The following is a 13560-nucleotide window of genomic DNA, read 5'->3' on the forward strand; positions in this document are numbered from 1 at the left end:
TGTTTTTGTTTTGGTTTTCTCAGAGACTTTTCTTTTCTACACTCCCCCTTTTCTTGGTTTTTGGATTCCGACAACATGGCGACGGTCATCTCTGTGATGCTCGTGAGCTTCCATCACACTCACGGCCCTCAGGTATGCTCTTCAACACACGCACACACACACACACCCATGGATACCTGCTACTGCCTCTTGGGGAAATTGGGCTGCATTGGCTTATACAAACACAATGCAAATTTCAGGTGGAATTCGCGTACCCGGCGATGCCAGCGTCACCCTCGACCTCCGCCGCCGAGACGAGTGCTGCGAACGCAAGCAATACTGTTCTTCCTACTGCTTTGTCGGCAGTGGTCCAGAGGCCCGTCTCATCGGACAACCCGGCGTCGCACACGTCATCGCTCCATTCTGCCACTCATACCGAAGCTGCTGCTGCTGCTGCTTCCGACGAGACTGCTTCCAATACGGCTCGTGCATCGTTTGGCATGAACACGTCTACCGCTGCGAGCACCGAGTCATCCGAACATGCAGCTGCCGCTCCGACAGTGAAGCTGCCCGTCGCTTGGGCCCAGCTCCCGTTCCTCGCAATGCCAGGTTCGCTGCTGATACTGAGGAGCATTATCGATGGATGTAGCATTGCCATTTCCAACTGATATTTGTTTTGGTGGTTGATGCTGGCTTTTGTGTGTTCAGATGGCGCCCATTCGCGTACGTCCGATTTGGTTTGCTTCACTCTCCCCATGCCGACCGATTTGTCGCTGTTGCCAAACCACATCTCGCACGAGTCGTATGCCAAAACGCAAACTGTGTTTGGATTGGCCTGCTTTCGCCAGCAAGACGCAGCGGTACAAAAGACCAGACTGAAAATGTCGTTCCCATCTCTTGCCAATTTTTTGCTTGATACTCATCCCTGGTGCTGACAATGTCACAGTCGTTCAAGACACGTTCGGCAGACGTTACCCGCAACACTATTCAAAAGTCTGTGGTGGTGTTGAGCTTGGTGGTGAGTATGCTGCCTCGCAAGTGCCAAGTGCTCATGCGCATTGCGCTGACTTTGCCCCGTTTCGTGTAGCCCATTTTTGGCTTTTTGAAGCAAAAGACAGTTGCCATGACAGAGGCCCTGTTTGACCAGCGTGACTTTACCGACCTCACGCTCCTCGAGGTAGGTTTTGGTTCAATGAAAGAAACCAAGTTCGAGTTCGGTTCGCAATCGTGCTCATTCTTGAGTGGTCTTGATATATCAGCTTTTTTACTCGAGTATCTCTGCAACTCTCGCGTCAAAAATGGATGAATCCAGCTTGTTCATTGGTATGTTGGTATGTTGTCAGGTGGTCGGTGTCATGTTCCACAACTCACACCTTTCACACCAGACCTGTCTTGTCGATCCTTGGTTCTTTCATTCAAGCATCGATTGCTCATGCTCTACAAGGCACTGTTACTGGAGCGCAAGGTGACCCATTCACTTGGCTTCGGCCGCTCGATGTGAAATGCTTGCGCTCATCTCATCCACCTCACAGATCATCTTTGCCGGACCAACGCTCGAGGCTTCCTGCTTTTCCCAGCTCGCGTTGCTTTCATTGATGCCGGGTGAGTTGAGGGCGATCTTAGTCGATGCTTGTACGTGGTTCAAGGCTCACTTTGTGGTGCGTTTTGCGCAGGCTTGGTTGAGAGCGGCTTGTTTGCCTGCGCCAAGCTCGGATTTGGAGTATCCGACTCTGAGCACGAGAGCAACAACATTGCGACGACTCAGCCAAGTATCTCGTCGTTCCCCACCGTCATTACAGACGACTTGATCAAGCCGGGCACCGTCAAGCAGCAAGAACACCGCGTATTGTTGCGTCGACTGGCTCTGCCGTTTTCCGTCTTTGGCGAGGTATGATCCTGTCCCCGTTGAGCATTGGTACCACCCTCGCTCGGTCTTGGTCTCTAAAGCTCTTTTTGTTGGATCACCTTTGCAGGGTTGCGTGTTTCTGCCATATTTGAGCCTGTTGCAATTGGACACGTTGCGCTCGGAAAAGGCCCGCGGCGTGCTGGCTGGCGTTTCGTCCATGTTCCTCTTGCTCAGGCCCGACCACGAATTGGCTGTGACTATCGATGTGAGCTCTCTCGTCTTATGTATCCAACTTGGCGCGCAAACCCATTGGCTGACTCTTCCGTTTTGCATGGGTTGAATGATGCAGCTTGCCGCTCAGAAGATTGAGTTTCACGATGACGACGTGAAGGATGCCGTAGCTCTCACAACCGAAGACTTGCGCTTCATGAGCAATATTGTTTCGGCGGTAGAGTCATACGAGGCCCGGGCTGGCGGTGAGTTTGATTGCAGACTAGCCAAGTCGCGAATTCTCGGGTGGTTCTTTTAACGCTTGTGGGTACGTTTTCGTGCAGGTCAAGACCAAGATGGCTTTGTTTGGGAAGGAAGCGACGGTTGGATTCGCGCGCAGTTTGAGTCGTACACTGTTGCGCTAGCTGCCTCCACGCTTGCTCAGCAAACACTGTCCACGTCAGGTAGGTTATTGGTGTCGCCAACTGGAGTGAGCAAGCGAAACCCCCTTTTTTTTTTTTTTTGATTTTCCCATGATTTCTTACTGCAGAAACGGCTGCGAGGTTGCGCGATTTCGGTGCCCGCTTCATTCAAACCTGGTGGACGACGGCAAACTTTGCAGAGTGGAAGCACCGAGTTGATTCGGACGTTTTGGACACGGTTTCAGCCAGGTAGAGTCTAGTTTCACAGGCGCGATTTCGTTGGGCGAGTTTGTGTATGCTTTTTTTTTTTCTTGCTTTTTTTTGCTTTTTTTTTTGTGCGACTCATTGCTTGCTTGTTTGCAGACATCCTTTCGCTGGGCAACTGAGTGTCAACGATGTGTCTATTCGGCTCAATACACTTGTTGCATCGGTGGGTGATTTTGAAAACAGATGTGTGCACAGAGGTGCCGCTGTGCTTTTTTGACTTTGTTTGTTTGTTTGTTTGTTTGTTTGTTTGTTTGTTTGTTGGTTTGTTTGTTTGTTTGTTTGTTGGTTTGTTTGTTTGTTTGTTTGTTTGTTTGTTTGTTTGTTTGTTTGTTTGTTTGTTTGTTTGTTTGTTTGTTTGTTTGTTTGTTTGTTTGTTTGTTTGTTTGTTTGTTTGTTTGTTTGTTTGTTTGTTTGTTTGTTTGTTTGTTTGTTTGTTTGTTTGTTTGTTTGTTCTTTTGATACAGCTGGATCCGTCGATTGTTGAGACTGGCGGCAAAGTCACTTCCTCGATTGTCGAGACTGGGGGCAAAGTGACCTCTGCGATTGGTATGAGTCATTGCCTTCGAGCTTTTGCAAACTTGTGCATGCGGAAGGAAACTTACCATGTGTGATGCGTCGATGCTCGCTATAGGCGGCGCCTTCGGGTCGTTCACCAAGAGCGTGTCAGATGCGCTCAAGGAGAAGCCACACGACCCTACCTCTGATCACGCCGCCGTGGAACCGACGGCGTCAGAGCAAGCAGCGCACGCCGTCAAGCACGCAGGAGCGCAGCTCTCCACTGCTGTCGGGAGTGCGTACCGGGGAATGCTGAGTTTTTGGTCTTCTGGCTCCTCGGCTGCTCCTGCAGCACCACCCGCCACGAAAGCAGACGATGCAAGTGCTGTTCCCACCTCTACGCCATGAAGCATGCAATTGCAGGGTTGGTTGTTGAGTAGAGTTTTCGATCTCGACCGAAAGAAGACACACCGGCCATTCACCAACTTTCCCCTTTCCCCCCCCCCCTCCGCCAAATCTGTAGCCGCTCTGTCGTTCAGTTTAATAAAGTATTGTATCGCCTCATCTCTCGTCAGAGTTCTAACTGCTGCGTGGACTTTGCAGCTTGAAATCCATATCCTCCGCGATCAGTCCAAAATTCACCGCGCCTCCTTTCCTTTCCACTGCAATGTCCACCACCACCACCACCGCGGCAGTGAAAGCGCCACAGACCATCCCGGGATCGGACATCCCGACACTCCTGACGCCAATCCAACTCGGTTCCTCAGCCACGCTCGCGCACAGGGTGGTCCTGCCGCCACTGACCCGGCGTCGGGCTTCTTTTGGCGGAACTCCGAACGTTGAGCTCAGCGGGCGCTACTATGCTCAGCGCGCGACTGCCGGCGGGCTGCTGATTGCCGAGGCCACCAACATCACTGCTCAGGGCCAAGGGTACCCGAGCACCCCGGGCATCTTCAAGGAGCAGCATGTCGAAGCGTGGCGCAGAATCACGGATCGAGTGCATGCAGTCAACAAGAACAAGACCAGCAGTGATTCGGTGTCTGCATCGAACGCAGCGCCCGCCGTCTTCTATCTGCAGCTGTGGCATGTCGGTCGTGTGTCGTTTGCCGAGTACCAGCCGGATGGACGCGCCCAGGTGGCTCCGAGCGCCGTTGCCATTCCCAACACGAACGGGATGCTGCCGGACGGGACTGCCACGCCGCACACTGTGCCGCGAGCGCTCGAGATCTCTGAAATTGACGCCATTGTGGACGACTATGCCAAAGCGACCGTGAATGCGCGCCGTGCTGGCTTTGACGGCGTCGAAATCCACGGCGCCAACGGATATTTGATTGATCAGGTGGGTATTCTCACTTTGGGGGGATGCGGAAACCCCTCCGTTCATGGCGGATTGCACGTCACTTTGTCCTTTTTGCCCTCGATCTATTTGGCGTGGGGGAGGGGAAAATAGAAAGAGAACGAGAGAGAGAGAGAGAGAGAGAAGTGAGGGAGAACCTTCGTCTCATGTTGCCAACTCATTTCACCCGATCGTTCGACAGTTCTTGCACGCCGGATCAAACACCCGCCAAGACGAGTATGGCGGCAGCATTGAAAACCGCGCCCGTTTCCTCTTCCGCGTGGTGGAGGCTGTGATTGCTGCATGGAAATCTGGCAACGACCCTGCTGACAACACGCACTCGGTTGGCTTGCGCCTCGCACCCTTCGGCACCTTCCTCGCCATGTCGGATCCGAACGAGGACGAGTTGTTCTCGTATGTGATTGAGCGCCTCAACCAGTACAATCTTTCCTTCCTGCATCTGATTGAGCCGCGGGTGGCAGGAAACCAGACCTGCTCTGAAGTCGAAGAGACGGTGGTGCTGGACAAGTATGTTCATCTGTACAAAGGACCCATCATTGCGGCGGGTGGTTTTCAGCCTGCAGCTGCTGAGCGAATCTGCTCTGCCTACGCCAAACAGGGCCATGCAGTGGCTGTTGCTTTTGGCCGCTCGTTCATTTCCACACCCGACTTGCCTCGCCGACTGTTGCTTCGTGCGGAGCTTTCGCCCTACAATCGAGCTACCTTTTACACGAATGATCACATTGGGTATACCGATCAATCACCTCTTTCTGAATCCGAAGTGGAGCAGCACCTTGATTTGCTGAGCAAATCTCGCGGCATTGATGACCTTCGCGCGTTGAACCTTGCGCTCTCTCCTATTGGCGTTTAAGAACTCACTCGATCCGATTATTTTCGATTGCTTGAGGCTGATTTTGTATTCTCTCAAAAAAATTACATTGGCATGTCTGCTCTAAAAATGAAAAGGCTGGATAATCTTCACCTCTTGATTTACAGGCCTTCAAACTCAGCAGAGGCGGGCTCGGCTGTTACGTTCGGAGCAACGCTGGCAGCCGCGGAGGAGGCAGCAGCAGCGTGCAAAGCCGCAGCGACGATGCCAGAAGTCCCGATTCCGACCCACCGACGACATCCCCGAGCAGTGGATTTTTCCCCGGATTTGCTTGACACTGCAAGAGCATTGTCCTCATCGGTGGTCATGGCACGGATTGTGTTGTGAAGGTTGTCACGCGCTGCTGCGGCGCGTTCCTTTCGGTTGCGCCGCCCTGCAGCGCGCGTCCCTTCGGCAGCGTCGTTTTGCTGAAGCTGCTGTTGAGAATGTTGATTCTGTTGTTGAGGATGCTTCGCCGTAGCGTGGGGCTTTTGGTTTTGTTGGGAATGGAAGCGTTTTTTAGGATGTCTGCTCCCCGAGGCACACGTTTAGTGAGAAGGATGCTCCAAAGCGTGCATGGTACCGAAGCGAGAGCAACTTACGCGTTGGGACGACCGTGAAGCTGGTAATACACACTTTCATTTGCTGCACCAAACCGTTTGACATCCTCTGTTTGAAAAATAAAGCAAAAAAAAAAAGAGAGAGAGAGAGAGAGCGGGAAAACGTGAGAAATTGGAAGAGGTGAGATTCGAAACCCCTCACCATGCGCTTCCAAATGGCAAACTACTGTACCAGAGGTTGCAAAACGCAAATAAATGTCGCTGGCCTTCGCAGACGCAACGCCACGGCGCCACTCAAGCGATGGTGGGACTCCATCGTTCGCGGCTTGAATCAGCGCTGTCCACAACGCAAAAGCCAACAGTAAGCGGCTGGTGACATGTATAAATTTTGTCGCTAAAGGAATGGTAGCAGCAATTTCATCTTTGCACATACGATCAATCCCGAGCGCGATGCTCGACGGAGAAACACTAAGACCCAACAAAGCTCGCCCAGCAGACACAGTGTCTTCCCAAACAACGTTGCCTGCAGGTGGCAGTTTGAGCAGCAAAGCAAATAATCTCAGTCATGAGTTTGGGGCGCCCTCGAGAAAGGCAGCAGCAAGCGCCTTCGGAACTTACAAGAAGAGTCATTAATCCACTCGACAAAGGCCGGGCCGTACTCGCCAAAGTACTTTAGTACATCTCCCGAGCTCATCTGGTCTGTACCATACATGTAGACGGCATCGAAACGAACGGTCGCCGCAGCCGATGGCTCGAACTTTACCGCACCCGCATCTGAATATCCGTGCCGGAAGGCATCAGTGAGCAATTGAAGCCTCCTCTCACGGACTGAATCCGTTGGGCTCATCGTGGGCTTACCAACATCCATTCCGCTATCGTTCGATGCCATCGCACTGCAAGATGGAAACATACCAACAAGAAGGCAAGCAAGTCAGTTGAACTTGGCTCAATCCTCATTGCGTTGAGCGGCGCACTGTAGACGCTATACCTGAGTTGGCCAAACTTTTGAGCTCGCTTTATTTTTGCTTCTTCCTGTTTCAGCGAATCGCTCGTGACGTTGGAGACCTTGCCAAACCGCTTGGCGCGATCCTCAATCTTTTGGCGTTCTGCAGGCGCCAATAGGTCGATTCCAGTTGAAAAAGTTCCTGCCTTGTTGGCATACCGCTGCTTTGCGTAATCTGTCGGGTTCCAAACAACCGACTGGTTTCCGATCGCGCCAAATTCAGGAACAAATCGTCGTCGTAGTCGTCATCGCCATCGTTGTCGTGGTTCGAAGCTAGAGCGAGATGAATGACTTACCGGTTTCGCCTGCACAACGGGGATGGCAAAGCGTGCAGCCCTACAAATGACAATATAGTGCAATTGTTCGCCATTACAAAGACAAAACTGAGTCTCAGACGCGAGGGTTTGGATGCTCAGACTCATCCGATTGAGAAAGCTCACCGTTGAGTATGCAGCTGCTGGACTTCCGACAACTTGGCATGCGGATCAGCGTGGATGCTTCCTGTCGGCTGGATTGATCGAGCATCCGAACATGAGTGAGGCGCACACGAGGACAAGCGAGTGAGTGAGTGAGAGTGAACCCGAGTTGCACCTTCCCAAAAAGGCCCACGTCGAGCCATGCTGCATCAGACTGCCAGAGCACCATGCTGATCGACAGGGGGAGTTGGGGCAAAGGAGAGCGAGAGACAGAGAGAGAGAGACGGGGAGCGTCGTTACCGTCAGATCGAATGCAATGGGAGCGGCGTGGAAGCCTTGAGCAGCGTGGATGGGGTCGCTGGCAGTGCTGCCATCATGAGCAGCAGACGCATCAACAGCATAGGGATTGGCGGCTGGAAGGAACGCGGGGTCGTCCATGCCAGACTCGTCCAGCAGGAAGGCGCTCGTATTGAACTCTGCCATTGCGCTCACCAGGGAAAGACTGAAGGAACAAACCAGTCGAAAAGAGCTCAGATAACGTTATTGGGGACCGATGGCAGAGAGGAGATGAGATGGACGATTTGTTGCTTTAACGTTGGAATCTGTCAAAAAGACATGTATGACTCTTTTTTTTATAACAACCCGGACAAAAAACAATCCGGAGACGCAACAAACAGCACGCTGCCGACAGGTGGCACAGCTCAACAACATCAACTGGAAATTCAACGGGGGAGAAGTGGTGGAAGAACACAAAATCAAGACAATCGTCCAATCAGACGCCAAAATCAAACCAGGAAGGGGTGGGGGAGAGAAAACACAAACCACAACGTTTCAACTCAACTCAAAAGCGCTCTACACAAAAATCGGCGAGACCGAGCGGGAGAGACTGCAGACAAGAAGTTTTTTTTTTTTTGTTTGTTTGTTTGTTTGTTTTTTACTCTTGAGCAACTTCTTGGCCCTCCTCGCCATCATCTTCGGCAGTGGCCTCTTGGTACTGCTGGTACTCGGAGACGAGGTCATTCATGTTAGCCTCGGCCTCAGTGAATTCCATCTCGTCCATGCCCTCAGAAGTGTACCAGTGCAAGAAAGCCTTGCGACGGAACATGGCAGTGAACTGCTCGCTAACACGCTTGAACAGCTGCTGGATGGCAGTGTTGTTGCCAATGAAGGTGGCAGACATGTTAAGACCCTTTGGCGGAACGTCGCAGACGGCAGTCTTGACGTTGTTGGGAATCCAGTCGACAAAGTACGACGAGTTCTTGTTCTGGATGGCAAGCATCTGATCGTCGACGTCCTTCATAGAAACCTTGCCGCGGAACATGGCGGCAACGGTGAGGTAGCGGCCGTGGCGGGGGTCGCAGGCAGCCATCATGTTCTTGGCGTTGAACATTTGCTGAGTGAGCTCGGCGACGGTGACGTTGCGGAAGGACTGGACGTTGCGGGCAGTCAGAGGAGCAAAGCCGGGCATGAAGAAGTGCAGACGGGGGAAGGGCACGAGGTTGACGGCAAGCTTGCGGAGATCGGCGTTGAGCTGACCGGGGAAGCGCAGGCAGGTGGTGACACCCGACATGGTGCTGCCAACCAGATGGTTCAAGTCGCTGTAGTTGGGGGTGGTGAGCTTGAGGGTGTTGAAGCAGATCTCGTACAGGGCCTCGTTGTCGATGCAGAAGGTCATGTCGGTGTTCTCAACCAACTGGTGGACAGAGAGGGTGGCGTTGTAGGGCTCAACGACAGCGTCAGAAACCTTGGGCGAAGGAACGACCGAGTAGGACGAGAGAATGCGATCGGGGAACTCTTCGTGGATCTTGGAGATCAGGAGCGTGCCGAGACCTGCGGGAGGAAATGGGTGAACAAGGCAAGCGCCAAGAATTCAGCGACAAGGATGAGAAACATTGACAGGGACAGTAACGCCTTGAGCAAATCGCAAACAGAGAAATCGGCGAGCGCACACGACCAACCAAATCAAAACGAAACACAGAAACAAAAAAGCGGTTTTGACTCACCAGAGCCCGTGCCACCGCCGAGCGAGTGGGTGATCTGGAAGCCCTGGAGCGAGTCGCAACCCTCAGCCTCCTTGCGAACAACGTCAAGGATGGGCTCGATGAGCTCGGCGCCCTCAGTGTAGTGACCCTTGGCCCAGTTGTTGCCAGCGCCGTTTTGACCAAAAACAAAGTTGTCCGGGCGGAAGAGCTGGCCGAGCGGGCCACCGCGGATGGCATCCATGGTGCCGGGCTCGAGATCGACGAGCACAGCGCGGGGGACGTAGCGGCCGTTGCCAGACTCGTTAAAGTAGACGTCTGCGCGCTCGAGCTGGAGCGGATTGTCGCCGACATAGACGCCAGAGCCGTCGATGCCGTGCTCGCCCGAGATGACTTCCCAGAACTGATGAAGCACAAATGGTTTCCGTGTCGCAAGTGTGGTCGCGTTTGTCAAAGCACAGGTCCAAGTACAAGTGAGCATAGCGGTTGGATTGCATCAAAAGTTCAATCCTGCACCAGCAGCCGGACCCAACGCCAACAGTCAGTTTCTTCTCTGCCCAGCAAGGCCTTCCCATAAAGCGCCCTCAAGAGAAGAACGGAGGATGGGCGGTCGAGGAGCAAGAGGAGCAAGAGGAGCAAAGGGCGGCATGAGACGAGAGATCTCTGTTCTTCATCCTCAGCCTCCCCTGAATCCCCACTTCCAATCCCCCCCCCTCCCAAAGCACAGAATGGACAGTGTCTCTGTTGTGTCAAAAACCACGCGCGAAACCCGTCGCTCGCTCAGAACCGAAGAAAATCACTGCAAAACACAGACCAAAAAAAAAAAAACGAAACAAAAAAAAAAAAGCCCGCCAAAAATGCATCCAAAAAGAAAACCGTTTCAAAAAGAACAGCTCGAAGCTTTCTTTGCTTGCTGGCAGAATCACAGTGAAGATGGAGAACAAGCGAGAGAATCAAAGCGATGCCCCCAAAAAATAAAAGATAGGAGGCGCACCTTGGTGCCGATCTGGTTGCCGGCTTGGCCGCATTGAATGGCAATAATATCGCGAGGCATTGTGAAGCGGGAAAAAAGACAAAAAAAAAAAAAAAACTGGTTGTAATGTAAAAATCAAACAAAGAGTGGCGCCGAAAAAAAAAAAAAAAAAATCGAGAGCAAAAAAAAGAACGTTTTTGTTTTGTTTGTTCGACTACGCTGGCGTCATTTGCCGTCAGCCATCGGGGGCAGTGAAGCAAACGTCTTGGAATGGATGAGACACTCACCACGAAGCTCCATTCTCCTGGATGTGCGTCGCTGCGAAGATTCTGCTGCAACAGCACGCTGAGTTCAGAACTTGTCAAACTCCTAAAACGGGACTTGGGAAATGGCGGGAGATAAACGGCGAACAAAGCGTCGCGAAGGCAGGACACCAAGCGCCAAGATCTCCAATCAAATGCTGTTCAAAACAGCGCTCGAAGTAGTGCAACGGGGGTTATTAGGAAAGGAGGGGGGACCTGCAAGAGTTCTGCGACTCGCTGCTTTGCTTCCCTGCGTTTTGCTGCGTCCATGCGTCGCTGCGTCTTTTTGCCACCGGCATTGTCCTGCGTGTTTGTCTGATTGTTCCCTTTGTCTTAGGGTGATGTATTTCCCATTTTTGTGCCAAGCACAAAACGGCACAAGCTCGCTCAGCTCACTCCTTCTCCAAACACCACCACCAAAAACAAACCTTTCTCACTTTGACAATGGGTCGCGAGATTGTCCACATCCAAACCGGCCAATGCGGCAACCAGATCGGCACCAAGGTAGGAAACCCCGCATCCACACTGTTGTTGCCAAAAGGACTCCAATCGCTCGCGACTCGGCAACGAACAACGCGAACGGTCAAAGCGAACGAAATTTTTGAAACAACCAAAAGCCCGCGCTTTTTTTTTTTTTTTTTTTTTTATTGCGTTGAAAAATTCTGGTTTTTTTTTTCAACAGATTGTTTGATTTGCGTGCTGCATCGCGGTGAGGGTGGAGGGGGGCGGGGTTCGCCTCGTCACTCGGCGCTGGTGCACATTGCTGCCTTTTTGCTTGGTGCCTTCCAGCAACGCGGCACAACGCGCTTCTGCTGAGCCGAGCGACAGTGATCTTTTTTTTTTTTTCTTTTTTTTTTGGTTGTTGCGACTCTGCGTTTTGTTCTTTGAGGTGTGTCCCCCCATCATCATTCGCCTGCGCCTTCATCCTCGTCTTTGCCACTCTCGTGACATTCTTGTCGTGGACTGTGGCGCGCCTCGCTTTGCGCTTGGCCCGAGCGAGCGCGTCGCAGCGAAATGCAAAACCAGCAACACCGCGTGATCTCGTTGATTTTCCGTTTCGCTGCTGCGTGCCGCCCGTCGGCTCTCGCTCCGCTCCCTCTTCGCCGGTGCATCCCGCTGCTCCCCCGCGTCGCTCTCTGGTGCGTTGGGTGGTCTGTTCGCGGCTTCAGCACCCGGCTCTCCTCGCGCGGCTCTCCTTCGCTGGCTCTTCACTCTCGCTCACGATCGCTCTCGTCATTCTTTTCTCTCTTTTTTTTTTTTTTTTTTTCTTTCATGCGTGGCTTCCATTTGATTTATTATTATTGAATTGTTTTAATTTTTCAACTTTTTTTTTTCATTTTTTGTTTTCATTTTTTTTTTCATTTTTTCATTACCTCACTTTTTGCGTTTTGTTTGATTCTTCTGTGCATCGATTGTAGTTCTGGGAAGTCATCTCGGGCGAGCACGGCCTCGATGGCACTGGCACGTACGTTGGCGACAACCCGCTCCAGCTCGAGCGCTCGGATGTCTACTTTAACGAGTCTGGCAACGGCCGCTACGTCCCCCGCGCTGTGCTCGTCGATCTCGAGCCCGGCACCATGGACGCCATCCGCGGTGGCCCGCTCGGCCAGCTCTTCCGCCCGGACAACTTTGTCTTTGGCCAGAGCGGCGCTGGTAACAACTGGGCCAAGGGTCACTACACTGAGGGCGCCGAGCTCATCGAGCCCATCCTCGACGTCGTTCGCAAGGAGGCTGAGGGCTGCGACTCGCTCCAGGGCTTCCAGATCACCCACTCGCTCGGCGGTGGCACGGGCTCTGGTCTCGGCACGCTCCTGATCTCCAAGATCCACGAAGAGTTCCCCGATCGCATCCTCACCTCGTACTCGGTCGTCCCTTCGCCCAAGGTTTCGGATGCCGTCGTTGAGCCCTACAACGCCACCCTTTCCATCCACCAGCTGGTCGAGAACACCGACATGACCTTCTGCATTGATAACGAGGCCTTGTACGAGATCTGCTTCAACACCCTCAAGCTCACCACCCCCAACTATGCCGATCTCAACCATCTCGTCTCCAACACCATGTCGGGTGTCACCACCTGCCTGCGCTTCCCCGGTCAGCTCAACGCCGATCTCCGCAAGCTTGCCGTCAACCTCGTGCCCTTCCCCCGTCTGCACTTCTTCATGCCCGGCTTTGCTCCTCTGACTGCCCGCAACGTCCAGTCCTTCCGCAACGTCACCGTCGCCGAGCTCACTCAGCAAATGTTCAACGCCAAGAACATGATGGCTGCCTGCGACCCCCGCCACGGCCGCTACCTCACCGTTGCTGCCATGTTCCGCGGCAAGATCTCCATGAAGGACGTCGACGACCAGATGCTTGCCATCCAGAACAAGAACTCGTCGTACTTTGTCGACTGGATTCCCAACAACGTCAAGACTGCCGTCTGCGACGTTCCGCCAAAGGGTCTTAACATGTCTGCCACCTTCATTGGCAACAACACTGCCATCCAGCAGCTGTTCAAGCGTGTTAGCGAGCAGTTCACTGCCATGTTCCGTCGCAAGGCTTTCTTGCACTGGTACACTTCTGAGGGCATGGACGAGATGGAATTCACTGAGGCCGAGTCCAACCTCAACGATCTCGTCTCCGAGTACCAGCAGTACCAAGAGGCAACCGCTGAGGACGACCACGTTGAGGGCGAGCAGGACGCATCTGCTATTGCCGAGGCTTAAACGGTGCATCTCGCCTTGACTGCATCCTTTTTAGACTTGCCGCAACCAACTACATACACCCCACACATCTCTCCCCCCCCCCCAAAAAAAAACACCCCCGTCGACACGATCCCCTTGCCGCCTCTGGAGCATGCTCTTCGTTGTCATTGCGTTGATTACTTTTTGATAGCATTAAAACAAAACAAAAAACAAAACAAAT

General features: G+C 52.8%; 5 protein-coding genes across 5 annotated transcripts; 3 read left to right on the forward strand and 2 right to left on the reverse strand.

Annotated features, from left to right (window-relative positions):
- The first annotated feature begins 24 nt into the window (after window positions 1-24).
- CAOG_03513 (hypothetical protein) lies at window positions 25-3783 on the forward strand. Its single transcript, XM_004348368.2, has 16 exons — window positions 25-132; window positions 240-588; window positions 688-839; window positions 926-997; window positions 1067-1156; window positions 1239-1302; window positions 1365-1444; window positions 1512-1581; window positions 1653-1867; window positions 1953-2090; window positions 2175-2301; window positions 2380-2499; window positions 2586-2706; window positions 2821-2887; window positions 3189-3270; window positions 3356-3783. Exons 1-16 carry the CDS (start codon window positions 76-78, stop codon window positions 3625-3627), a joined length of 2076 nt encoding a protein of 691 aa, XP_004348418.1. The 5' UTR covers window positions 25-75; the 3' UTR covers window positions 3628-3783.
- Window positions 3784-3860: 77 nt separating this feature from the next.
- On the forward strand, window positions 3861-5508 carry CAOG_03514 (NADH:flavin oxidoreductase). The gene is made up of 2 exons (XM_004348369.2): window positions 3861-4558; window positions 4758-5508. Exons 1-2 carry the CDS (start codon window positions 3887-3889, stop codon window positions 5424-5426), a joined length of 1341 nt encoding a protein of 446 aa, XP_004348419.1. The 5' UTR covers window positions 3861-3886; the 3' UTR covers window positions 5427-5508.
- CAOG_03515 (hypothetical protein) lies at window positions 5448-7895 on the reverse strand. The gene is made up of 10 exons (XM_004348370.2): window positions 7703-7895; window positions 7427-7494; window positions 7283-7322; window positions 6972-7183; window positions 6842-6876; window positions 6602-6757; window positions 6417-6506; window positions 6216-6320; window positions 6026-6092; window positions 5448-5951 (listed from the first exon to the last, which is right to left on the reverse strand). The coding sequence occupies exons 1-10, from the start codon at window positions 7883-7885 to the stop codon at window positions 5546-5548; spliced, it is 1362 nt and encodes a 453-aa protein (XP_004348420.1). The 5' UTR covers window positions 7886-7895; the 3' UTR covers window positions 5448-5545.
- Window positions 7896-8014: 119 nt separating this feature from the next.
- CAOG_03516 (tubulin beta-4 chain) lies at window positions 8015-10480 on the reverse strand. The gene is made up of 3 exons (XM_004348371.2): window positions 10376-10480; window positions 9406-9784; window positions 8015-9232 (listed from the first exon to the last, which is right to left on the reverse strand). The coding sequence occupies exons 1-3, from the start codon at window positions 10433-10435 to the stop codon at window positions 8337-8339; spliced, it is 1335 nt and encodes a 444-aa protein (XP_004348421.1). The 5' UTR covers window positions 10436-10480; the 3' UTR covers window positions 8015-8336.
- A 577-nt stretch (window positions 10481-11057) lies between these two features.
- CAOG_03517 (tubulin beta-2 chain) lies at window positions 11058-13559 on the forward strand. Its single transcript, XM_004348372.2, has 2 exons — window positions 11058-11160; window positions 12075-13559. Exons 1-2 carry the CDS (start codon window positions 11101-11103, stop codon window positions 13359-13361), a joined length of 1347 nt encoding a protein of 448 aa, XP_004348422.1. The 5' UTR covers window positions 11058-11100; the 3' UTR covers window positions 13362-13559.
- The last annotated feature ends 1 nt before the right edge of the window (window position 13560 follows it).

The sequence above is a fragment of the Capsaspora owczarzaki genome (genome assembly GCF_000151315.2).
Source record: "Capsaspora owczarzaki ATCC 30864 unplaced genomic scaffold supercont2.5, whole genome shotgun sequence".
Classification (NCBI taxonomy): domain Eukaryota; class Filasterea; order Ministeriida; family Capsasporidae; genus Capsaspora; species Capsaspora owczarzaki.

Coding starts and splice junctions, on each gene's coding strand:
- CAOG_03514 (XM_004348369.2), top strand. CDS start 3,887: ATGTCCACCACCACCACCACCGCGGCAGTGAAAGCGCCACAGACCATC. Junction 4,559..4,757: donor ACGGATATTTGATTGATCAG/GTGGGTATTCTC, acceptor ATCGTTCGACAG/TTCTTGCACGCCGGATCAAA.
- CAOG_03513 (XM_004348368.2), top strand. CDS start 76: ATGGCGACGGTCATCTCTGTGATGCTCGTGAGCTTCCATCACACTCAC. Junction 589..687: donor CCCGTTCCTCGCAATGCCAG/GTTCGCTGCTGA, acceptor TTGTGTGTTCAG/ATGGCGCCCATTCGCGTACG. Junction 1,445..1,511: donor CACTGTTACTGGAGCGCAAG/GTGACCCATTCA, acceptor TCCACCTCACAG/ATCATCTTTGCCGGACCAAC.
- CAOG_03516 (XM_004348371.2), bottom strand. CDS start 10,435: ATGCCTCGCGATATTATTGCCATTCAATGCGGCCAAGCCGGCAACCAG. Junction 9,785..10,375: donor GCAACCAGATCGGCACCAAG/GTGCGCCTCCTA, acceptor GTGCTTCATCAG/TTCTGGGAAGTCATCTCGGG. Junction 9,233..9,405: donor CGGCGGTGGCACGGGCTCTG/GTGAGTCAAAAC, acceptor TTCCTCCCGCAG/GTCTCGGCACGCTCCTGATC.
- CAOG_03517 (XM_004348372.2), top strand. CDS start 11,101: ATGGGTCGCGAGATTGTCCACATCCAAACCGGCCAATGCGGCAACCAG. Junction 11,161..12,074: donor GCAACCAGATCGGCACCAAG/GTAGGAAACCCC, acceptor CATCGATTGTAG/TTCTGGGAAGTCATCTCGGG.
- CAOG_03515 (XM_004348370.2), bottom strand. CDS start 7,885: ATGGCAGAGTTCAATACGAGCGCCTTCCTGCTGGACGAGTCTGGCATG. Junction 6,877..6,971: donor CAAAAGTTTGGCCAACTCAG/GTATAGCGTCTA, acceptor TCCATCTTGCAG/TGCGATGGCATCGAACGATA. Junction 6,321..6,416: donor CATCGCGCTCGGGATTGATC/GTATGTGCAAAG, acceptor CGTTGTGGACAG/CGCTGATTCAAGCCGCGAAC.